The 23,428-nt window shown below is 58.7% G+C and overlaps 1 protein-coding gene across 1 annotated transcript; it reads right to left on the minus strand.

Annotated features, from left to right (window-relative positions):
- Nucleotides 1-1,313: 1,313 nt before the first annotated feature.
- Nucleotides 1,314-23,428, minus strand: ARHGDIG (Rho GDP dissociation inhibitor gamma). Its single transcript, XM_048866620.2, has 6 exons — nucleotides 23,231-23,428; nucleotides 12,698-12,877; nucleotides 3,912-3,995; nucleotides 3,528-3,604; nucleotides 2,905-2,968; nucleotides 1,314-2,631 (listed from the first exon to the last, which is right to left on the minus strand). The coding sequence occupies exons 1-6, from the start codon at nucleotides 23,301-23,303 to the stop codon at nucleotides 2,432-2,434; spliced, it is 678 nt and encodes a 225-aa protein (XP_048722577.1). The 5' UTR covers nucleotides 23,304-23,428; the 3' UTR covers nucleotides 1,314-2,431.

Genomic DNA, 23,428 nt, shown 5'->3' on the forward strand with positions numbered 1-23,428 from the left:
GGCGCTTGGAGGAACTCAGCCCTCCTCTGCCCTGAGTTTGCAGGTTGTGAGGAGGCCCGGACTACTCAGGGGTGGGGGCTGTCCCCCAACACATACACACACAGGAGAGAACACAAGGGGAACAGAGACGCTGCGAAGGACCCAGCCATGCTACACAAGCAAACGCAGCAGTGGGACGTTGTGGTAGCGGAGGGGCGGAAGCCAATAAAGCCAATAAACCTGGCCTCAGGTGCGGAGCCAGTCCCAGGAGTTGGGACTGTGGCTTGGGGCAGCTGAGGCCAGCTACAGCCAGCTGGCACCCACACACACCCACACACACTTGGCCAGCGGCCGGGCAGAAGACCAAACCCCAGCAGACCCCGCCCTGAGGACACATCCTTGGCATCCCAGAGGCAGGGATCAGAGCCACATACACCCTTCTCTATAGACTGACTGTGAACCTTGCACTCCCTGGCACCATCAGCACAGATGCCCCTGTTCACTGCTGGTAACCAAGGGGAAGGGAGGCAGTGTTCTGTGTTGTAAACAGCATCCCTATCCACTCAGCTGGTGTGTGAATGTGACGAAGTGGGACTGTTCTTAATGTTTCCTCTGAATAGTGTGGGGGTGCCTCAGTTTCCCCCATGCAGTTCTTAAGTATCTAGGTGGTGGGATAAGGGTGTATGATCATTGCAGAGCCCTAGAGGGCAGGTGTGTGCAGGGGTCTGGACACAGAGAATGGTCCACACCCTGTTTCCTGATAACTGATGGCCTGGCCCTTCCCCCCTGCGAGGTGAGAGCTAAAGGGTTGGAGAACAAAGGAATCAAGTGACCTCCTGGCCCGGGAAAGGGACAAAGCCCAGGGGAGGAGGGGTGGAGGGAGTTTCAGTTTGGGGCTGGCTGGGACATGGAGTGAAGTGCAGACATGGTTGTCTGGCTCACTGTCCCCCAAAATGGACCCAGCTGAGGGGTCCGGTTCTCTGCACCTGCAATCTCTGTTTTAGACTATGTTCCTGTCATCTAATAAACCTTCTGTTTTACTGGCTGGCTGAGAGTCACGTCTGACTGAGGAGTTGGGGGGCAGGACCCTCTGGCTTCCCCAGGAGCCCCGCCTGAGCGGAGTCACTGTGGGAAGCGCACGGAGGGGCAGAGGATGCCGAATGCTCCGAGGTCAGACCCAGGAAGGTGGAAGCTGTGTGAGCTGTGTGCCCTGGAGACAGGCTGCTCACAGGAAGGCGACTGTCCCAGAGTCCTGACTGGCTTCATGGGGAGCAGTTCCAGAGCATCGCCCAGGGACTCCGTGACAGTGAACAAAGCACAGGCGTACACGGGCATAAGTCAAAGAGAGGGCGGTTACGTTTAATGGTAATGACCAAGAGCACAGCCAGGGGTATCAGCGGGACAGGTGAGGAAGGGCAAGTACAGCCGCGTTCGGGGCACCCTTCAGGACCACGCTGGCCCAGCACAGAGCGCGGGCCATGGGGCCAGCAGGCGCAGAGTTGTGAGATGTCACAGCCCCTTACACAACCGGGACACCCTCACCCAGAGCTACAACCCATTCACTCACTACAGCACCAGCGGCGGAAATGCTGGACAGAGTAAGTATTCAAAATACCCCCCAGTAATGAAAACTAACCCTGAGTCCAATCCCCAAAGGGTGAGCCCACCTTCATGTGAATCAAATACAAAGGGCCCTGGGCTTCGTTAGAGGCTGGGGCTGGTTGTGTGGCAAGGGGAGAGCTTGCAATGAGTGGAGTGAGGCAAGCTGGCATGGCCAGAATGGGCAGCACAGAGCTCCAGGCTGAGGATGGCACAGGAGCTCCCGCCGGGATGTCAAGAGGCAGACAGACGGGGACTTCACATACACAGCCATCACTGGGGGGGGGGCTGGGCTAAGCCAGTAAGCCCTCCGGCTGCTTCTCAGCATGGCACAGACTCAGGGAGCTCCCCCAGGGCACCACAAGGCTGATGCAAGGCACCCGGCCAGCAGTGCAAGGCTAACGCTGAGACACGAGACCTCCCCGTGGCAAGGGGGAGGGGGGGATGATCTTTGGGAGCAGCTGTCTGGAAGAACCTTGTGAAAGTGGCAGGAGGCCCTAATACCCGCAGCTGGGGGCACAGTGAGCCCTGTGCCACGCTGAGGGGAGCTGGGCTCAGCACCAAGAGGGGCCCACTGGGCAGCAGCAGAGTCTAGTAAGGACAGGCGCAGAGCGGGGAGTAGGCAGGGGAGGGACAGACACAGACACCTGCTTGGGGTAATGTACTATGGTGGGGGACGCGGCTGCAGAGGGGAGAAAAGCACTAGAGCAGGGGGGCATGGTGCCCTGTTCGGCTGCCTGACTTGGCGAGGCCCGGGAAGTGGCCCCAGAGCCGTTGTGTTTGCAGTAAGGCTCGTTTGCCCCTAATTCATGTTAGAGTCTGGATGGGGGAGGGTGGGGAGGAGGGGAGGGCTTCAATCCTTCCAGTCCTTCTTTATACAGAGGTGCCACTCCCAGGAGAGATGGTCTGTTCTGTCGTCATCAGTGAAGAAGGATTTGATGTGGTAGGTACCCCGCACCAGCACACCCTTGGGGGCCTCGTCCAGGGGGGTCAGGAACTCGTACTCCTCAGCACGGGGCCCATAGCTGCCCATCATGTAGACGTCTTTATCCACTGAGCAGAGAGAGAGAAGGGGGAGCCGTCAGCATGAACAGGGGTGAATGCTCTGGGTCAGGCACTAGGTGGTAACAATGTGTGAGGGGGGGCATCAAATGCCTGTGGTGACTTGGGGCCAGGGGTGGGACTAGAGCGCTTCACCAGCGCCAGGAGTACCCCCACCCCATATCAGACTGCCGAGCCCCACATGACCAGCTGGGTTCCCCCTCCCACCCCACAAGGAGCCCCGGGCAAGACCTGGAGACCAGGCAGGCCAAGGTGCAGACTCACCTTTCAAGCCTTTCTTGTAGGTGTGATGCAAATATTTCAGGCCACAGACAATCTCCTTGTTCACCTGCAGGGCAGAGGGGTCAGGGTCAGGGGGACACCTCCTGCCAGGGCCTCGCTCCCTGTGCCTGCAGGAGGAGACCTCCCTCTGAAGACCCCATGGAGAGCAGCCTGGGGAGAGCTGCAGGGCAGATGTCAGTGACCCTCCCTGAGCTCTCACCAGGGAGGCATCTGATACACAGGGGCTCTAACTGCCCTCAGGTCCTGCTCATTTGCTGCCCTGCCCCCCCTTTTCCCAACCCAGCATGCGAACCTCCAGCTCAGCCTGGCTCTCATGCAGGAGAGCGGTATGCAGTCCGCAGTGCAGCGGCACATACCCAGCAGCGTCACTGCACCAGGCATCTAGAGTTCCTAATTCCCACCATCACAGGCTGCACCGACCTGCCTTCACCATGGGGCACAGGCAGCAGGGCATGTTCCAGAGAGTGCCAGCGGCCAAGTGCCAGGCAGTGCCAGTCACGACCGGTCATTCTGCCAGAGGAGACGGCGCTCACTGACCCGCATGCAGCAAGCGAGTGCACCAGGCCCAGCCGGGGTCCATACTGCCTGCTGCAGGATCAGCTCACCTTGAAGGAGATCTTCACTCTGTAATCCACCCCTTCCTTCAACACAAATGACTGGCTCTTCAGCGCCTCCAGATCCCCTGCGCCGGCGAGAGGAGAGCCATCAGCCTGCCTGTCCCTGGCCTCCTTCTGCCAGGGCCCAGAGCCCACCCCTCCCAGACACATGGGCACGGACAGCAGGACAGCGTCCCCTTGGGATTCCAACACCTAGGAGCAGGGACGGACTGAGGACAAATGGGGCCTGTCTCCCCATTCCCCCCATAACTCCCCTGAGGGCAGGATCTCCCGAAGGAGCAGGGGTTAGCCTGCAAGTGGCTGCCGGGTTGTTAAGCTGCTTCCCCCCATCCTTGCTCCAGCCAGGGGGCGCGCTGGGCTGGCCCTGCTCACCTGTTAAGTCCATGGTGATGGGCCCTGGGGCCTGGTCACACAGTAGAGTCAGTCTCGTCAAGGTGACGTTAGCCACGCTGGGATCTAGAGATGGCAGGAGGGGCAGAGTTGGTAGCTGGGCACGGCTGTTACCCGACCCCCACCCCTGGCTTTTCCAAGAGAACACTGCTTATTCTGCCACCCAAACCTTTTGCTTTAGCAGCTTCTTGCAGACAGAGCTGTCCCACTGCCTGACTCCAGGCCAGGCTTCCCTTGCAGCTGCTGCCCGCTGTGCCCCCCGCCCCCCGAGCCCTGCAGTAGCTCACCAGGCCCCTGCCCTATTCCAAATGGGGGAGCTCCCATGGCTCTGCTATCATTCATATCACTAGAATAAACCAATACAACAAATCCATCTGTAGCAATCATCGTGAATGTCATGAACAACATGAATCCAACACATCTATTCCAGGGACCTTCCACTAGAGTCCCCTATGCCTCTGCCCAGCTTGTTCCCCGGGGAGGGCAAGACTGCCAACAACCCCAAGAACTAGAGCCCACCTCCCCTTCCCAGGACAAGGGCTGCCCTGCCACAAGCCTCTGCTCAGAAAGCTCAAACTAAGCTGCGGCCAGCACCTTCCCAGACTTCAGAGGCCACAGCTACCCTCCTGTAGTGCTCCTTGTGTCTGATCAGCCAGGCCGCACTGCAAGCCACGACCGGCAGGCCCATGACCAGAAGGGCAGCTGCTGTCTGCCCCATCCAGTGCCAGGCAGGGGTGGTCCTCAAACAGGCAGGGTTAGAGGACCATCGGCTAAACGGCTGCTTCAGGGGTAGCCCAGCCCCTCTGACTGCGGGGCAGAGGAAATGCCAGCTTCCTAGTGGTGGGCAAGGCTGCCCAGGTCTCTGGGGTTGCAGCGAGGGGGCTGTGCAGAGCTGGCCGCTAGGAGAAGGGATTGTTCAGCGGCGCAGCCTGGCCTAGCCAAGGGATAGGCCCGTGTTGTCTTATGGATTCATAGGGAGGCTCCATTAGAATGAAGAGTTACTAAGCCACAGGCGAGCCACAAGCGCCTAGCTAGCTGCAGGGCAAGCTGCTCTAGAACAGCGGTTGCCAAACTTTCCCAGTCGCAGCCCCCATCTCATTCACGGAATTTGTCGCCCGACCCCTTCCATTACTTGTAATCTGAAACTGTTTTTCACGCGGGAAGGTGGAGGGGAAACAGAGACCCCAGAGGTATCACACCTCTCCTGCCTGCCAGGCCACAGAGCCTGGCACAAACCCTGCCAGGAGGGGAAATGCAGCCGCAGGACCATCTTGTAAACTGGCTTACAGAAGCCCTGGCACTGCAGAGCCTGCTGAAGGTGGGGGCTCCCTTCCCAGCCCGGGGCTCTCTGACCAACCAAGGCAGAACATGTCAGGCTACCACGGCGCCAAGCCCGAGAGCACAAAGCAAGCCCAAGGCTGGCACAGCATGGAGGGGGCACAGTTAGCATCACCACGGAATCGAGAAGAGGATGGTAATGTGGGCCGGGAGAATTCAGCCAGGCCTGTAGCGAAGGAGGAAAGGCAAGAGATTAACTGGGAACGGCCCCTCCTTGGGGAGCCAGCCTCCCCTTTCCCATGGTGGCCAGCCTGTTGCAGCAGGGGCTCCTGAGAGCAGGCCCAGGGAGGGCAGGTGAGCAGGCCCTCATGCCCAGGCCTGGTGTGCTCATTGCCCAGGCCCTAGCCCGCCCCCCGACAACATGCACGTTTGGATACGCACCTGCCCTGCATCAGCAGCTCCTGCTGATGGCCCAGACAGCCTCCTTCCCAGGACACGCCAAGCCTGGCAGCCTGGGGCGCTCCGTCAAAACGGACCGAACTCCATTCTGCTGCAGTGCTGGGCTGGCAGTGCCCAGTGCCGCGCCACCCCCAGGCCAACTTGGCCAGGCAGGTGGCCAAGTCACTGCCCCAGCCCCTGTCACACTCAGCCATGGGATACTTGGCCAGCTCAGGGCATGTCCCACAGCGGGGACACCAGCTCCCTCTCCCAGGGCTGATACAGGCTGCACAGCCCCTGCCTGCCTCAGCCAGAGCCCCTGGAAGACTACTCTAGAGCTAACCCTAGAGATGCTGCCTAGAATTTCGGCCCAAACCCTCCGCCAGCCATGGAGGTGTGTGGAGCACTGGGCTGTGCAATGGATACAGAGGTGCTGTGCAAGCCAGGCTGGCCATCATGGTCTAGGGCCTAGGCAGTGTCACTAATGTCAGGGAGACTGTGATGCTACACCCCATAGTCTTCATAGAAATATTGTTAAAATATTATTATAGCATATCTAAAATGTATTTTATGCAAGATGGATCATGTGAGATATCACTGGAAAGGTTGATTTACTGAATATGATTATGCTATTTGTATGCATGTACTATTTCTGTATCTGAAGTTAGGAATATTGACTATGTAACAATTACAAGGAGTTTACACCTGGGGAATGCCCACCAGACAGAATGCAATCAGTCTGGATGGGCCACTAGGAAGAACAATAGGTCTTTGAAGATGCTAATCTCCCACCTTCCTGAGAAGCTTTCCTGGGATGCTACAAATGCCTCTGACTCATGGCTGCATTGGCACTGCAAGGTCACGTGATCACATCACTTGGTACCAGATGATAGAATATCAGTATTTTTCCACTGGGTCGGTGGGTGGGGAACCACACTGGAAAACAAAGGGTTGCCACCCTATGTAAAACCTATGTAAGGCCCGGGAGTGACTTAACCAGGGCTCATTCTTTACTGAATCCCCACCCAGGATGACTGCGGAAAACATATAAAAAAAACAAAGACAAAGGGGGCCAGGGGGGAAGCTGAGCCCAGGCTGGAGAAGGTGTCTGGCCTGTGAAAGAAATGCCTAAAAGAACATTCAGGAATAGAAATTACTACTTGTAACCAGTTTCTTTAGTGTATTAAGCTTACATTGTGGTTTTTGTTTTATTTGCTGGGTAATCCGCATTGATCCATTTGCTAACCCCTTATAATCACTTAAAATCTATCTTTTGTAGTTAATAAACTTGTTTGTGTTTTCTCTAAAACCAGTTTGTGGAATTCATAAACGGGGGAGGGGAAGGGGGCAAAAACCTGTGCATATCTTCCTCCACATTGAGGGAGGAGGCAAATTTCATGAGCTTACACTGTATAGTTCTCTGTGCAGCGCAAGACAATATAATGTTGGGGTTTGCACCCCCGGGAGGGTGTGCACTTGAGTGCTGGGCAATTTCCTGGCTGAGTCTTCCCATGCAGAGCTGATTTCAGTGTCTGTCTCTCTCTGCAGCTAGGTGTGTCCCTACCTGTGTGTGTGCTGGAGGAGGCTTGAGGACCTGGCTTAGCAGGACTGTGTAAGGAAGCCCAGGCTGGTGGAACAGGGGAGCTCAGTGGTAGCCCAGTACATTAGGTGGCACCCCGGTGGGGGGGTTAACCCATCACAGAGACGATGTGGAGAATCCAGCCAGAGGGGGGGCACTGGGGTGCAGAGCACAGGAGGGAATGGCAAAAGGAATACTGTGCAAATGACAAAGTGCCTGGCCATCAGATATGCTGATTAGGGCACTACCTCATTTGCATGCCATCTCCAGATGTCTGGCTGCAGGCAGAGCCAGGTTGCATCATGCCCAGGGCACAGATACGGGTGTCAGGATCCTGCCAAAGGCAGTCAGGACTAAGGGTCAGAGCAGGGGAAAACCTAAAGCTGGGAGCAGCCGAGGAGTTCTCAGTTAGGTTCCAGGCTGGGGTCCATACCAAGGATCAGACTCCGAGTCAGTGGGGCTGAGGTCAGAAGAGGGCGGGTGCCCACACATAATTGATGGCGCCCATGCAGGTACAAAGGGAAGCCCCAAACAAGGGGAAATGCACCAGCTGGCAGGAGTGTTCTAGTGTGCATCCCTCACCTTCTGTACAGTGATTGGCTCTGCCATGGCCACCATTATTATTTAGCTGGGGTTGGGAACGCGGCAGTGCTGTGGGGCTGCAGTCAGGATCAGGGTCCCCTGTGCTAGGCGCTGTACAGACTGAATAAATCTGTGCCAAGGTATGGCTGACCCCGTCTATTAATTCTCATTCTTACCAGCTGACTGTTGTAACAAGGGAACTGGGCAGCTCCTGTGTGCCCCAGACCCCGGGCCCTTCCTATCCCCACCACCGGGCCTGAAGGCAGTGAGAAGACCCTCACAACAGCAGCAGTGCCAGCTCCCTACCCAAGCAGATGAGTCTTTAGAATTGCAGACATCCCCTTCCTGGCCTAGCGGGGGCCCAGGAGCACCCTCCACCCCCCAGCACAGCACTAAACTCAGGGGCTGTGGGTTACCCTGTGGGGCAGGCAGAAGGAGCCCTGATCTTCAGGGGATGATCCCTGGCTGGATCCAGCACATTCCAACGAGCCCAGTACACAGTAGAGGGAGACTGTTGCCTCCAGAGCCAGGGGGCAAATGCAGCCACCGTGATCTGGGAGTGCCGCCCTGTTGGCCCCTATTTCCCAGTGTTGACACTGCACTGGGGGGTTCACTTCTCCAATCTCCCCCTAGCCCAGCCAAGAGGAGCTGGAGCTAACCAGGCTCCTGGCTGCTTTGGCCCTCACCTCCTTTGTGTTATTTAAAGCACATCTGTGAACTGCTGTTTATCCCCTGTGATTAGAAGCCTGGCCCTCCCTGCACTGATGACTCAGCCTGGAGTCCCACCTAGCAGCGCTGCTCGCCAGCCGCTCTGCCCTCCCCTAATGCTGTAATTCAGCAGCTCCAGGCCTGGGTGCTGGCTCCAAGACAGACTGAGCATGTGTGACCACAGGGGCTGCCACTTCTCTTGCCGAGCAGCCTTTGCCAACAGCGCCCAGCCACATTCAGCTCTGGTCTTTGTTGCTGCTATAAAGGCAGAGGGGGCCAAAGGCGGGTGAAGGGCCCCAGGAGAAGATGTGAACTCCAGACACAGCACAGCTAGTGCAACACTCAGGGTAAGGGTCAGGACATGGAGGCTGGCTCCTACAGGAACTGCCCCATTGCAATGGCTGGAGTGTTTTGGATTGCTGCTCCCCTCCCACACATCTCCACTGGATCCGTGACGGGGGTGCCATCTTCTACCAGAAGGCAGGTGACATGTTCTTGGCCCCCCTCCTTTTCTCCAGGGCACAGAAGAAGCGGGAGCCGCGATCCATCTCCCGAAGGAGACGGATGCGGGATCGAACAAAGGCACCCTGGGCCCGATGGTCCTCGAGGGCCCGGAGCTCCTCCCGCTTTTCCCAGCATGCTCTGCAGAGGGGCGGATCCTGGCGAGTGCTGGCCAGCTAGAGTAGCTGGGGAAGGCTTCACAGGGGAATGGCCTAACTTGAGTGAATTCAGAGAAACTGGGCACCTGGCCTTTCCTGCTTCTCTGACAAACAGAGAAGGCCTGGCTGGGAAGGGCTCTCTCCTCATTGGCTTTTACATTATAAATTCAGGCCTTGTCTACCCTGTTTTTCCTGAAGACCACAGCCTCGCCTTCACTACACAAAAGGTGCCCTAACACTTGTATTACAGGCCTAGCGTAGACTGGGCAAGCTGAACCCTAGGTTTCTCCAGGACATAACACATGTTAGCTGGTGAAGGTAACTACAACTTCCCTAGACTACACTAGGCATGTAACACATCCGGACTAACATATGGTAAAAATACCCATTTTTCCCCACGGAGTCCAGTCTGCCAGCAGCACCACAGGTGCCATGGAAATGGAACAGAACTGAGAGCAAATGAGATTTCCATCAGACCTGTCAAAACTTTAGTAACAATTTCTTTTGGGCGACACCCCCTGTAACGCTATCTCCTCTGGTATTTATTGGGTGCTCTTCATTAATTTGTCAGCACCACCAGCTCATCTCCCACTTCCCATCCCCGAGTCTTCCAAGGAGATCTTCAGACAGAAATATCAAGAATCTCCTGTTTTAAGGTACAAGCGTTTGATCGTGAAGGAGTCCAAGCGTGGCCATTATAGACAAAAGAATGGCCACAAATCCAGTTGTTCCTTTAATAAAACAAAATGGAGAATTTAGCAAATTAACTTTTCTTTGAAGAGAAACATACTGCGGAGAGAGCCAGACTGACTGGCTTAGACGACCAAAGAATCAAGTTCTTCACCTGGCTAAGCAGCAGCTAAGGGGAAAATGGGAACAGCCTGCAAACGTGTGCCCTGTGAGCACCGGGGGCCAGTGTGACGCAGGGCACAGAGCGAGGTGCAAAGGGAGGAGATCTGGAACACGCACGTCGCACAAGGCATTCTGGGTTCTGCCAAACACTACACGTTGCTGATGCCCCGCCGGAGAATTACTCAGTCACAGACTGAGGCAGCAGCTCTGCAAAACATTATCCAAGGCCCAGCACACCTCCAGGCCACTCAGCTCGGAAATCAGTTCAACCCTCAGTGGAAGCTAAGACACAACAGAGAAACGCTGTCCCACACTGCCCTGCTTTCCAACCACTACTGCCCTGGAGCGGCTGCTGGGCTGGAACAGGGGAGAGCTTAACTGAGTTACAGCCACGTCTGTGCAACATTTTAGCTCTGCTTCAGCTTGCATTATAGCTGCTCCTGTTGGAGCATCATACAGCGCAGGAGCATCACCCTGCGCCAGCTCTGTACTATCACAAGTGTTTCCCACGTTCCAGTCAATGACTGGAGAATTTTCCATCAAGTGTACCCAAATGGAGCCCTTCATTAGGTGTGAGGTGGCCAGGGGGCTGGCAGGGAAATTGGGGATTGATGTGTGCGCGCATAGGAGAGTCTAAACACGCCAGGTATTCTGCTTGGAAACAAATGCCTGCCCCCTAGGTGGGCCCAGACACACGCAACGCTCATCTCAGAACAAAGGGTTCTCCCAAGAGACCAGGTGGCACTCCCAGGGCCTGGGACAGTTAAGACTAGACTGGACGAAGGCCTGGAGAAAATGCTGTTGGGAACAATCAAACAGTTGGGATCTAACGGCGCTTCTCTGCCACTAGCGTCCATGCTCTGCCGGTGCAGAGCAGCATGCAGCGAACTCCCTGTGGGGCTACTGAGGAGGTCAATGGTGCACAGCTGCTCGCTGCCCATCACCAGGGCGTTTATTCGCGCTCTTCCCAGTCTGCGTCATTGCCTGCAACTACAGGGGACGCCTGGCTGTGTCACCACTTGGGCTATGCAGCCGCGCAGACCAGGGCCCGTCACTCAGAGGTGAGAATGGAGAAATGCTACATCCTCGGCAGCGTTCAGACGCACAGGACTCCCGACTGGCTAACTCAGCGAATCGAGCTCCCCACTTACCCTCATGCCACAGGAGAGGAGCTGATGTCAACTGCCAAACTAGGGCACAGGAAGCAGGGGGTGGGGAATAGCCAGCAGCCTGGGAAGGTGGCAGGACAGCCAAGCCCCCGTACAGTGGTGACAATGCAGCACCGCACTGCAGTCCCCACCCAGGGCACTGTATGTGGGTCTAGGCCTTAGGGTAGGTGTGAGCAAACTTTTTGGCCTGAGGGCCACATCTGGGAATAGAAATTGTATGGCGGGCCATGAATGCTCACGAAATTGGGACTGGGGTGCGGAAGGGGGTGAGGGCTCTGGTTGGGGGTGCAGGCTCTGGGGTGGGGCCAGGAATGAGGAGTTCAGGGTGCTGGAGAGGTCGCTGGGCTGGGGTGGGAGGGAGGTGACGGCTCCGGCTGGGGATGCAGGCTCTGGGGTGGGGCTGGGGATGAGGAGTTTGGGGTGGAGGAGGGTGCTCTGGGCTGGGACCGAGGAGTTCGGAGGGCAATCAAGGCTGGGGCAGGGGGTTGGAGCGTCAGGGGAGGCTCAGGGGTGCAGGATCCAGGGAGCGCTTAACTCAAGTGGCTCCCGGAAGCAGTGGCATGTCCCTTCTCTGGCTCCTATTCGGAGGTGCGGCCAGGCGGCTCTACACGCTGCCCCATCTGCAGGTACCGCCCCTGCAGCTCCCATTGGCTGCGGTTCCTGGCCAATGGGAGCTGCGGTTCCTGGCCAATGGGAGCTGCAGGAGCGGTGCTGGGAGGGTGCAGCATGAAGAGTGAAGCCTCCTGGCTGCCCCTACGCATAGGAGCCGGAGCGGTGCCATGCCACCGCTTCCAGGAGCTACATGAAGCGGCTCCCGATCCTGCTCCCTGGCTGGAGTGCCGGAGTGAGGCAAGCCCCAGAACCCGCTCCCCAGCGGGCGCTCGAGAGCCCAATTAGAATGGCTTGTGGGCCGGATCCGGGCTGTAGTTTGCCCACCCTGCTTTAGGGACTCCCAGAAGGAGGGTGTCTCCATCTTGGTCACCTACAAATGAAAGGTACAAGGTCGCTCCATAACTGTTACTATGGAAACTACCATGGCGATAACGTAACCAAGTAGACTGCAGTACAGATCTGACACTGGACAGCTGTTACAATTCGGAGGTGGGTGGAAAGCTACCAGCATCTCCTTCATAAGGCTAGGGGCACAGACCGGCCCCTCGGGGAGGAACGGGCTGAGGCAGCACCCCGACAGAGGGAGGTGCAGTGACGTACCTGCCCTCCATGCCCACATGGGCACAGCTCACAGCTCTGCATGCCACATGGCAACTCCCCACCGGGGACAGACACCAGACCCAGAGGAGACTTTCCGCATCCCCCGCAGCACAACCCTGCCCACAGGACTCAGCTGCTCTTCCAAGTTTAGAGCTGAAAGGAGCCAGGTAAGGAACTTTCCACAATGCTCCTCCTCCATTGGTACTGCCCCCGGGTGAGGATTAAACAGAGACCCCCTCCCCCACCAAGAAATCCCCTCCCATCCTCCCACAGACTGGGCCGGGGCCTTACCGACACCCACTGGGATGGGCCCCAGCAGCACCCGCTTGTATTTGTTCAAGCTCTCATCGTCCTTGTCCAGCTGCTGGATCTCCTGGAGGGTCTTCTTCTCCGGGGCCCTGTACGCCAAGTCCACGTCATCCATCTCCTCCTCTAGGGGAGGCGTCACACCGTCCTTGTCTGCCACGATATCTGAGGGGAGGAGAAGCCAGTCAGAGCAAGGAGGGACCGACAGCCTCCTACGGGAGAGCCCCACGGCCGCTCACCCACCAACCAGGTGCCCATCCCTGGGGCTGGACACACTGGTGTTAGCTGAGGGGTGGGAAAGGTACCCTCCCCAGGGCACCTGAAGCCTGCTGGAGAGAGGAACGGTGCCAGGGAGAACAGGGGTGGGGAGTGGCGGTGCCAGGGAGAATGGAGGTGCGTGGGGTGGGATGGGACAGGAGTCTAGAGGAAGCAAGGGGCCAGGTTTGCCCCTTCCCCATGGCAATTTTCTGCTCACACCCTGTCCCACAGGAACAAAGTCATCACTCCAAGAGCAGCCTGGGTGGAGGAGATAGCCTAGTCCTTGGAGCTCCACTCTGTACCGCCCCGCCTCAGCCCCAGCCACCCCCCATGCATTGCAGCCACCGGCAGGTCTGTGTATTGCAGCTGCAGAGCCATTCTCCACCCTCCCTTGCAAGCGCTGGCCTCACCCGCAGTTCATGGAAGTGTCGGGCAGGGCAGCCAGAGATGAGTCCCGAGTTCATTTGTTTGCTTTTGGCTGCACCAGCAGTTGATCAGCCCATCAGCACCCTGCCTAATCACAGCAGGGCCACCAAGCGGGGCGTGGCCATACACACCCTCCCCCATGGCCACCGAGCGGGGTGCAGGCCCCCCCCCCATCCTGCATGGCCACCTAGCAGGGGGCCAGACCCATCCCAACAGTCCCACATGCCCCAGACAAAGCACATCCCTCAGACCAAGGGATAAAATGCAGCCACCAGCCTCAGCTGCCAGGATAGAGCAGAGCAGAGATGGTCCCACAGGAAGAACCACACAGGCCTAGAATCATAGAATATCAGGGTTGGAAGAGACCTCAGGAGGTCATCTAGTCCAACCCCCTGCTCAAACCAGGACCAATCCCAACTAAATCATCCCAGCCAGGGCTTTGTCAAGCTGGGCCTTAAAAGCCTCTAAGGATGGTGATTCCACCACTCCCTAGGTAACCCATTCCAGTGCTTCACCACCCTCCTAGGGAAATAGTGTTTCCTAATATCCAACCTAGACCTCCCCCACTGCAACTTGAGACCATTGCTCCTTGTTCTGTCATCTGCCACCACTGAGAACAGCCGAGCTCCATCCTCTTTGGAACCCCCCTTCCGGTAGTTGTAGGCTGCTATCAAATCCCCCCTCATTCTTCTCTTCTGCAGACTAGATAACTGCAGTTCCCTCAGCCTCTCCTCGTAAGTCATGTGCCCCAGCCCCCTAATCATTTTTGCTGCTCTCCACTGGACTCTCTCCAATTTGTCCACATCCCTTCTGTAGTGGGGGGACCAAAACTGGACCCAATATTCCAGGTGTGGCCTCACCAGTGCCGAATAGAAGAGAGCCAGGCTAGTCACTGACCAGACCCTGGGAAGGACCACGTGCAGTTCCTAGGGACGCCCCAAGAGCACGCTGCAATCCCCCTTGGGAGGGGCCCAAGCTGGGCCATGAGCTAGGATCTAGTCACTGCAGATGGGGATGAAGGAATTTCCTCACCCCAGTCCCACGTCCAAGGGCCCGGTGTGCATGGGAGACAGCGCCCTGAGTGCCCACGCGGCTGCTCTCCCCAAAAGTGATGGGAAGGGGCCACACTCCCCACAGCTCAGCCTTGCAGCCAGTTTGTCAGCCTACAGGTAAAGTCTCTCTCCAGCTGCTGGCCCCTGCCGCCCCCGGGCTCCACATCACGCCAGGCTCTCGCCATCTCAGCACCACCAGCAAGGGGGTCTGCAGGGTAAGCGACGCCTCCAGTGATACCCAGGCTGCTCTGTGGCCTCAGGTGGCAGCACAGGGTCACTGCAATGTGCGGGGGCTGACAGGGACCGCAGAGCCCCAGCACGAGGGACGGGAAGAGCCCTGAGAGACTCCAGCTGGAGGGGATCTGAGCGCCCAGAACCTGGAGAGCCGCACAGGACTGCCTAGTGTCACCCAACTCCCAGCCTCGTAAAGAGTCGGTGCCTCGGTCTATCACACTGTGAGACCGCCGCACCTCCGGTGCCACCCCAGCCCCAGAGCCAGGCAGGATTCAGGCTGCTGCATCAGGATCTGACGTGGCACTCCAAGGGGATCTAGCCGTCCATGCTGCTGTGAAGCCTAGCTAAGGCTCAGAAGCGGGGAGGAGTCACCCTCCCCCAGCCCAGCAGGGAGCACTCACAGGCTAGTTAGCACCTCAGGGGTGCTGTGCCTTGCACTGGGGGGCCCAGGGGTACTTCTCAGCAGGACAGGCACCCAGCCCAGGCACTCTGGAGCAGGCTTGTTTGAGACACCAGCAGCCCCGGGTGCCCACGCTACACATTTGCCACCCTGTTTAAATAGCAAACATTCAGTCTCCTCTTCGGAATGGTACAGCAACGGGAAGGTAGCTGGGGAACTGGCTCCAACCTGACGTTGTGTGACCCAGAGCCAGGAACACCAGTGAGGCCAGTTTGCAGCAAGCAGCGCCCAAGCGCCAGGTTTGACAGTCTGCCCTGATCTATTATTTGTATTACCATACTCTCCAGCCATGGACCAGGAGCCTACTGTGCTAGGCGCTGTGCATTATTTATTACATGTATTACAGTAGCATCCAGGAGCCCACTGTGCAAGGTGCCGCACTTTAACTATTAGATGCATTATGGCAGCAGCTAGGTGCCCCAGCCACGGACCAGGAGCCCACTGTGCAAGATACTGTACAAACAGATAGTCTCCTGTGTTCCTGAATCATCCAAGAGGAGTTTAGCACTTCCTTGAATTGATCCTCTCTTTCCAGGTACTCAGCAAGTTCTGCAAATAGTCCCCAGACTACACAGCACAGGGGAGTGATTCACTGCAAGTGTCCCGCCTACACAACTCCAGCTGCGCTGGTCAGCTTTGACCGGCCCCATGAGGATCCCGTTCCACCAGTGGAGCTTAACTCAAGAGTCAGTTTGCAGGGCCAGTGCTCTCCTCAATGTGCCCCATTTGCTGCACGCTTCCTCGCCAGTGATTTGTAGAAGAATCCCAGGGTGAAGTGTGTGTGGGTCCCCTCCCAGCTGAAACACCCAGTGCAATTGTGCAGAGAGGGCTGGGCAGCAAGGCTTGGCCTTTGCCCTTATAGCACCGACATCGAGCCATTCCAGCAGAAACACTAGGAAGGCTGAGCTGTGACAACGTACTGACCAATCCCTTCACCAACAACCCATCTGCTTGGAAGCAGGGAAGTGAACCGTTCAAGACATCACAGTTCCCACCCAGCCCACCCACGCTTACCAAGCACAAAGCACTGCATTTGACACATTGCCTTTGCAGGTCGGCTTTAATTTAAGCTCTGCCAGCTGTGACACGACAGCCCTAGCCCTGCGCATCTGTCTGATTTTACAGACTCAAGACATTTCATCAACAAGCTGTGAGCAGCTCAACTGACCTTCCCACCCTTCGTAGTTCTCATTCACACACACAAACACCTAAGGTTGCCAGGAGAACCTGAACGCTGTATTTCCAGACGTCTGTGCAATCGAAAATCTGAGTCTTCAATCCGCATCAATTAACAGCTTTTGGCAGACACAGAAAGCGTGTAAAACCTGAATTAATTCCACTAATTAGAATCTGGTTTTTGTTTGTTTTTTCCCCCCCAAATTTCCCATAAGCGAAGCAGGTACCTAGCACCACTCAACAGCCACTCCATGCTAAGAGCTGGGAGCATGTACGTTGTTAAAGGAGAAACACCCGGGACAGATGCATGGGAGATGCCTACATTGTACAGCCGCTTGGAAAGGAAAGTGAAATTGGCTCAGCATTTTCCTCCAGAGGCTTCACTCCTGTATATAGAATCATAGAATATCAGGGTTGGAAGGGACCTCAGGAGATCATCTAGTCCAACCCCCTGCTCAAATTGTCATGGTGCCGGTCACATGCCCTGCTAGACCCTGACCATTTAATTTCCTACTGGATTGATGACTGCACTAGCTCACTAGTCATACCCAGTCAGACACTGCCTGCAGCCATGCCTGGGGCACCAGCCCTGTGGGGAAGGACCTGGACAGATGAAGAGCAAATGCTGCTCCCCTCTTTACACGACTTTCGAGGACAAAGAGGGGCTCATGCAGATACACACAGCAGTGACAGGGAGCCTGCCTGGACTTGGATTTAGTAGCACACAGCAGAAAGCACAAAATCCCTTCTACTTATTTCAGTCAGGAGTAGGAGCCCATTGCACCAGCAGGACTGGGAGAATGGGAGGGTTACCAGTGCCTGGAGGGGACCTGGGAACTCCAGCTGGCTTTAGCCTTAGGCCAGCAGCTTGGACAAGCTGCATTTACTTAGGGAAGTGTCGGAGGCACAGCTGGAGGCAGTGCTGTGCCCAGGACAACCCTGAGCCTGCCTACTTGTGGAGGGACGAGGTGGGAGAGGGAATACTGTTTACTGAGTCAACTTCTGCTGGTGAGAGGGAAACTGTCAGGCTTCCACAGAGCTCTGGGTCTCCTCACCCCCCTTGTCTCTCTAGTATCCTGGGACCCACCGGCTACGACTACACTGAGTGCTCCTGGGCTGGCAATTGGTGGAGCTGGGGCTAGAGCATGGTGGGAGAGTGGGGGGAACCCTGCTGTGGGGTGCCCGAACACTGCCGATTTAGTTCCTTATGACAAAGGGTGAGCCTGGTTTCCAAATGAGCTCATCTCACAGGCGGCTCCTCCCTCCCCTACCACCTCAGACCCACCTGCATGGATAGCTGGGCTACGGTCTGCCCAACCCCCTCTTTCCCAGTGACATAGGAAAGCTGCTAGCCTGGCTGGGTAGGGCCAATTGCTGCAGCCTCTGGTCTAAGGGCTCTGCCAGGAGGCTGGGGTGCTGCTAGGACTCAGAACGTGGGGGTGGGAGGACAAAAATCTCTGGATTGAAGTCTGAGCCCAAATACCACTGCTGCTCGCCGCCCAGCACCCTGCAAATCCCAGCACACACCCCCACCCCGTACCCTCACAGCTGCTGTGACCTGCTGTCTCAGTCAGGGGGAGGCCCCTCCCTCCTGCTCTGGTAAGATGCAATCAGGCAGCCAAAGAGTTAATAGTGCAGCACCTGCAGGCTGCTCTTGCAGCCAGGTGGGTGGTTGCTTGGTAACTGTACCTGAACGGAGCTCTGTGGAGCGCTCCCTGGGGGTGAGGAGGAGAGCAGCTGGGCCCCAGGGCGGGGCAGGTGAATTGCTCCAGATCATGCCTGTGCTGTGGGCTGGAATCCTTGCTCAGGTAGGCCGGGGGAGCTCTGGGGGGCCATGTCCTGGGAGGGAATTTATCACACACAGCTGCTTTGCCCTCTAACCCCTCTCAACATGGCACGAGTGGGCAGCAAAGGCCTCTGCTTGCCTCCACGGGGGCCAGACAGAGCCCTTCCCAGGGGCTGCTGCTAGCCACGAGAGCCCATGCTGCAGGCCTGCAGCGCATGGCCCAGGGCCTTTCTGGGGCAGGGTGTCTACTGGTTAGAGCAGGGAACCGGGAGTTCTGTCCCCCACCTGCACAGTCACTAACCTGCCATGCTGTAGGTGCCACTCTGTGGGCATGGTGGTGTCACACCAGAGCCGCACTGCCCCTGGACTCTGTTCCCCCTTTAACCTCTTGGGGAAGGGCTCGGGGGTCACGGGGCGGGAGGGGACGTCAGGGCTGGGAGCAGAATGACGTGTGGCCCCTTTGTGCTGCTGATGCTGGTGGCTTCTGGGCTGCAGAGATGCAGTTTCCAAGCAGCCACAGGCAGAGCAAGGCTCTCTGCCGTCGCCAACCTGAGCCCCAACACCAGGCGCGTCTGCGAGGCCGCAGGCACAGACCGAGGGCCAGGCGGCAAGTCGCACACTCCAGCTGCGGAAATGGCCAACAGATCGTTCAATTCACTGCACCAGCCCCCGCCAGTGGGCCTGGCATAGGTGCTCTGGGGCCCACCACTGGAGGGGAGAACACACGGGGCGCCGCTCACTGTGCGCACTTTGCCACTCAAACCCAGGGCTCAGTTACTTGCAGCTGCCATGGCCTCTCCTACTGCGAGGCGCGTGAGAGGGAAAGCCGCTGTCTGCTCCCGCTCCACCATGGATGTGGGAAGGGTCGGGGGCTTGGGCGAGGCTCTCAGGATTGGCCATTGCAAGGGAGGCGAGAGCAGCCCTCAGAAGAAGCAGCTGCCACGCTGGGAGGGGGGATGCTGCAGAAAGCTCACGATAGAAACCCTGGGGTTCCTGGCTGTACATGTCACACACAGCCAGCCCCTCCCCCCCCCCCGGATGCGCCTCTCACTCAGCCTGGTGTAAATCAGGAGCACCTCCAGGGAAACGCAGGCCGCTGCTCTCGCAGGCAGGGTGAAGGCATTGGAGAATCAAGCCCCAGGAAAGCGCCCCAGCATGCAGGCCCCCAAGCCAGGAGAACAGGGTTGAGAGCAGCCCAGGAAGCAAGTACATGACATGATCCTGGCAGCTGAAGCCAACCGGCCCCAGGTTTGCTGCTGGCACCTGCTTCCCTCGCACCATGACCCAATCTGGCACACTTCTCCCTGCCCCAGCGTGCCCACTGGCACACCTCTCCCCGCCCCAGCGCGCCCACTGGGACCCACTCGCACACTGGGAAACATTGGCACACGAGACCTGCTGCCTGTGGGTGCAAACACTCCAGAGCATTCCCAAGGCCCGGCAGACCCATCATGGGTGGGTGGGTGGGTGAGCGGCATTCTGGGCACAGCTCCAGGTGATGGGTGCTGGGTGGGGGGCACTGGCTTTCCACTAACACCCATTTCACCAGCCTCTTCCCTTGGCCTACAGCTAGGGCCTGGAGAGGGCTGCTGCGGTACCCTCCGCTCTCCAGGCAGGCTCCAGCCCCCTTCTATGAGCAGCCTCTGACCAGCAGCAGGGAAGGGCACCCCCTCACTGCCCTAAACCAGAGACTCAGCCCAGCCTCGGGGCTTGCAGGGAGAGTCCAGGGACTTTGGGCTAGGTCCCTTCCCAGCCCCTTGGGCCCTGGCAGAAAAGAGAGCCGTGGGGTCCCTCAGAGAACCCCAGCTGGCTCCCCAAAGCCAACGGGCCAGGAGTAGGCTCTGCTCCAGAAGTGCCTTTTGTTAATGAGCTGACAGTGCTCAGGGCTGGGGCTCCCAGGGAACAAGGGCAGCTTTGGGCCTGGCTGCTACTGGGTGGTACACACTCAGGCTGAGAGAAGCACATGGAGCTGGGCTTGGCCCCTAGGGGAGACTGACTCCGTGGGAACCTGGCAAGCCGGATGTGCTGGGGGATCAGCTCATTGGAACAGTGTAACTAAGCATCACCTGGCAGGAGCAGAAACACCTCATGGGAACCCCTCTACGGCCCACAACCAGAGCCCCCTCTGCAGCCAGCAGCCCTAGGCTCTGCCCCCACTGGGCACCTAGCACGGATCACTGCACAGCCGGGCAGAGACAATGTTGAGCCTGACCAGCTGGCATTTCACACCCACTCTGCCCAGGTGTAAATGACGCACCAGGAGTAAGGCAGGGGGACTGGCACCTGTGTGGGGCACAGCGTGTGGTGGGCTGCCTGGCAAAGGGTGCTGTCAGCAAGCAGCCCTGGCTGAGGCAAGGGAGAGCAAGCGCTGGGCATCATCACAGAGCCAGTGCCCTAATGACTGCCCGCTGTGGCTCACGCCTCTTTCATGAAGCACACGTTAGGTCTCTGTGGGACTTGACACTGGACATCAGTGGGAGAGGCTGGGAGCTAGGACGAACCCCACCCCCCAACACAAAGCACCACACCAAGGCTGGAGCTCCTTCCCGCAGCCTAGGTAAGCTCCTCCGCCAAATCAACACCCGACAGGCAGCTGAGAGGGAGAGCGAGGGCTCCACATGTGCACCCTCCCCCACCCCAATTCCTGTCTACACCTGTGAGTGCTCCAGCAGAAGCAGGGCCCGGTTTGTGACAGCAGTAAGGTACAAGCTCCTGGGAAAGCCCCTGCTGCCCTCCAGGCCAGCAGGCCCCCATGCCCTCAGACGTGCTCACTGGGATAGAGGGGCCACAGCAAACAGCGCCGTCCTGAACAAGTGCCCCTTGCTGGGGGTGCTGCTCAGCACCAGGGCACAGGATGCAGCCCCCAGTGCCCTGGAGTGGGTCCTGCCCCCCTTATAAAGCAGTCAGCACCCAGACTCCAGTACAGGGCACACACCAGGCTCAGAGACCTTAGGCAGAGAGCAGCCCAGCACAGCCCCACCCCAGGCATGGAGAGGGAGTTTGTCAGCAGCTGCCTCCTCTGCCCTCAACTAGCTCCCTGCCAGGGGGCGCTCCCAGAGGGGAGCAGCCCATGGCTGGGAGATGGGGGGGGATCCTCTGAGCCCCTGGTGCCGCATGCCCTGTTCCTTGCTCAGACCAGTTTCTCCCTCCCTCCTCCCTGAGTTTCGCCTGCCGACCCCCACTTCCTCACTGAAGTCATAACACTGGTCTTGTGACATCACAGCCTGTTGCCATGGAAATGGTTGTGATGTCCCAAATGCCTGAGGGGGGGGGCCCAGAGGGGGGAGGCCTGGTTGGAACCTGGAGGAGGGGTTATAGATATGGGGGGGGGGGAATGTTTCCCCCAGGCTACCTCTCTGAGATTATGGTCACAGTGACACCTGTGGAGTGCTCCCAAGGCAGAGATCACCTGGCTCCACTGAGGGGACCACAGGGGGTGGTCCCAGGGACAGACTGAGGGAAGCTGGGATAGTCCTGCTCAGAGACAGCTCTGTGCCTGGTGGCTCCCCCTTCCACACAGGGCCCTGCTCCCCACCCCAAGCCAGGCTTCTCATGGGAGGGAGGTGTCATCACAGGCCTCTGGGGCAGGAGCAGGGGAAGCTGCTCCCAACCCGAGCCCTGGAGCAGGGAACAAGCCGAGGCTGTGCTGAGAGAGCGCCTGGGACAGGAGTCCTGGCTCTCTGCTCCCAGTGGTCCGAGCTGGAGCAGGTGCTGGGGGTCAGCGAGCCAGCCTTGCTCCAGAGGGTTTGCAATGGCCCTGCCGGCTGCAGCCAGTCACGCCCAGCTCTATGGAGCCTGGCTTGTCTCTCTGGATTGACAGTGGTGGAGCTGAACTCAGGTCCCAGCCCACGCGCCCAGGGGGGCCCTGCCAGCCCTCCACCATCAGCGCTGAGCAGCACCCATCTGAGCCTGCAAAACCTTCCTCCCAGCAGGACACGGGGGACTTTTGTTCTGCTGGAGGCTGAAGCCACACCAGGGACAACAAATGGGCCAGCTGGCAGCGACCCATCAGCCCCCTACCTCAAGGGCTCAACCCATGAGGACCCCTCCTCAGCAGCAAATCCCCCACCAGCTCACACACACAAAGAAGGTCCCGGTGCTCACCGTGGACACTGGACCCTTCCTCTCCCTGCCACCTCCCATCTGCTCCTCCCATCACAACAAAGGCTCACCCAGCGCCTGCTCCAGCCCTGCCAGGCATGCCCCTCTGTGCCCACACTCAATATCCTGAAAGGACAATGGAAAACCCAGACAAATCGATACAACTGTGAGAGCAAGAGGGCAGTGAACCCCCAGTGCCCTGGAGAGACCTTGGGCAGAGCAAAGGCAGCCTGGCTGCAGCTGAGCCACCCCCTGCCCACCCTCAGCCCATATGCCCAGGCTGCAGGGAGTTGGCACAAGGGGGAGGGGCGCTCTGCTGGGGGCCGCTGGCTATGGAGAAGCCCTCGCACCTCAGGGCAGGGCACTGGCCAGGGACAGCTTTGGGAGTAGCTGACTGGATAGGTAGTTACCCACACAGTGTGTACACCCCCCAGCCCCAGCCCACACACACACACACAACTCCTGCACACCCCATACACCCCCTGCTCTTGCACACAACCAGACACACCCCAGCTCCTGGCCCCTGCACACACCCACACTCCCCTCTGCCTGTGCACAACCCCTGTGCACACCCCCTGCCCCTGCACACGCGCATTTGCACCCCCCTCCACCCATGCACACACACCAGGGCCCTGGCTCCTATACCCCCCCCCCGCACACAACCTCACACGTGCTACACCCCCCCACACACACACACACCTCAGCTCCTGCACACCCTCGGCCCTGGCCTCTGCACACACCTACACTCCCCTCTGCCTGTGCACACCCCCTCCGCCCATGCACACACACCCCGGCGGCCTGGCCCTTGCATACCCCCAGACCTGGCCCCTCCATACACCCACTGTCCCTACACAAACACCTGCACACACACCCCGGCGGTCCCTGCTCACCCCCACCCTGCCGCCCCGGGCCCGCAGCCCCACACCATTGCCCGTTGGGGTGCCGGCCCCACAGCGCTGCCCCGGCGGAGGAGCCGCCCGGCCCGGCCCGGCCCAGCCCAGCCCGGCCCGGCCCGGCCCGCTCACCTCGGGCGCACACCGCCAGCCGCAGCAGCTCCAGCAGCTGCCCGCCGAACTCGCACGCGTCCGAGCCCAGCATGGTGCCGCCAGAAGGGGGTCGCGCCGCCGCGGGGAGGGTCACGGGGCCATGCAAGCCCCAGGCCGCCAGCCCGAGCCTGCTGCGGGGGAGCGGCCAGTGGGCGAGCCGCGCCGCGCCGCGCAGAC

Source organism: Caretta caretta, chromosome 10, assembly GCF_965140235.1.
Source record: "Caretta caretta isolate rCarCar2 chromosome 10, rCarCar1.hap1, whole genome shotgun sequence".
Lineage (NCBI taxonomy): Eukaryota > Metazoa > Chordata > Testudines > Cheloniidae > Caretta > Caretta caretta.

Excerpts from the sequence above, each read along its gene's own strand:
- ARHGDIG (XM_048866620.2), bottom strand. The coding sequence starts at position 23,303 with ATGCTGGGCTCGGACGCGTGCGAGTTCGGCGGGCAGCTGCTGGAGCTG. Across the intron at positions 3,605-3,911 it reads CATCACCATGGACTTAACAG|GGGATCTGGAGGCGCTGAAG; the intron begins GTGAGCAGGGCC and ends TCGCCGGCGCAG. Across the intron at positions 2,632-2,904 it reads CTACAAGAAAGGCTTGAAAG|TGGATAAAGACGTCTACATG; the intron begins GTGAGTCTGCAC and ends CTCTCTGCTCAG.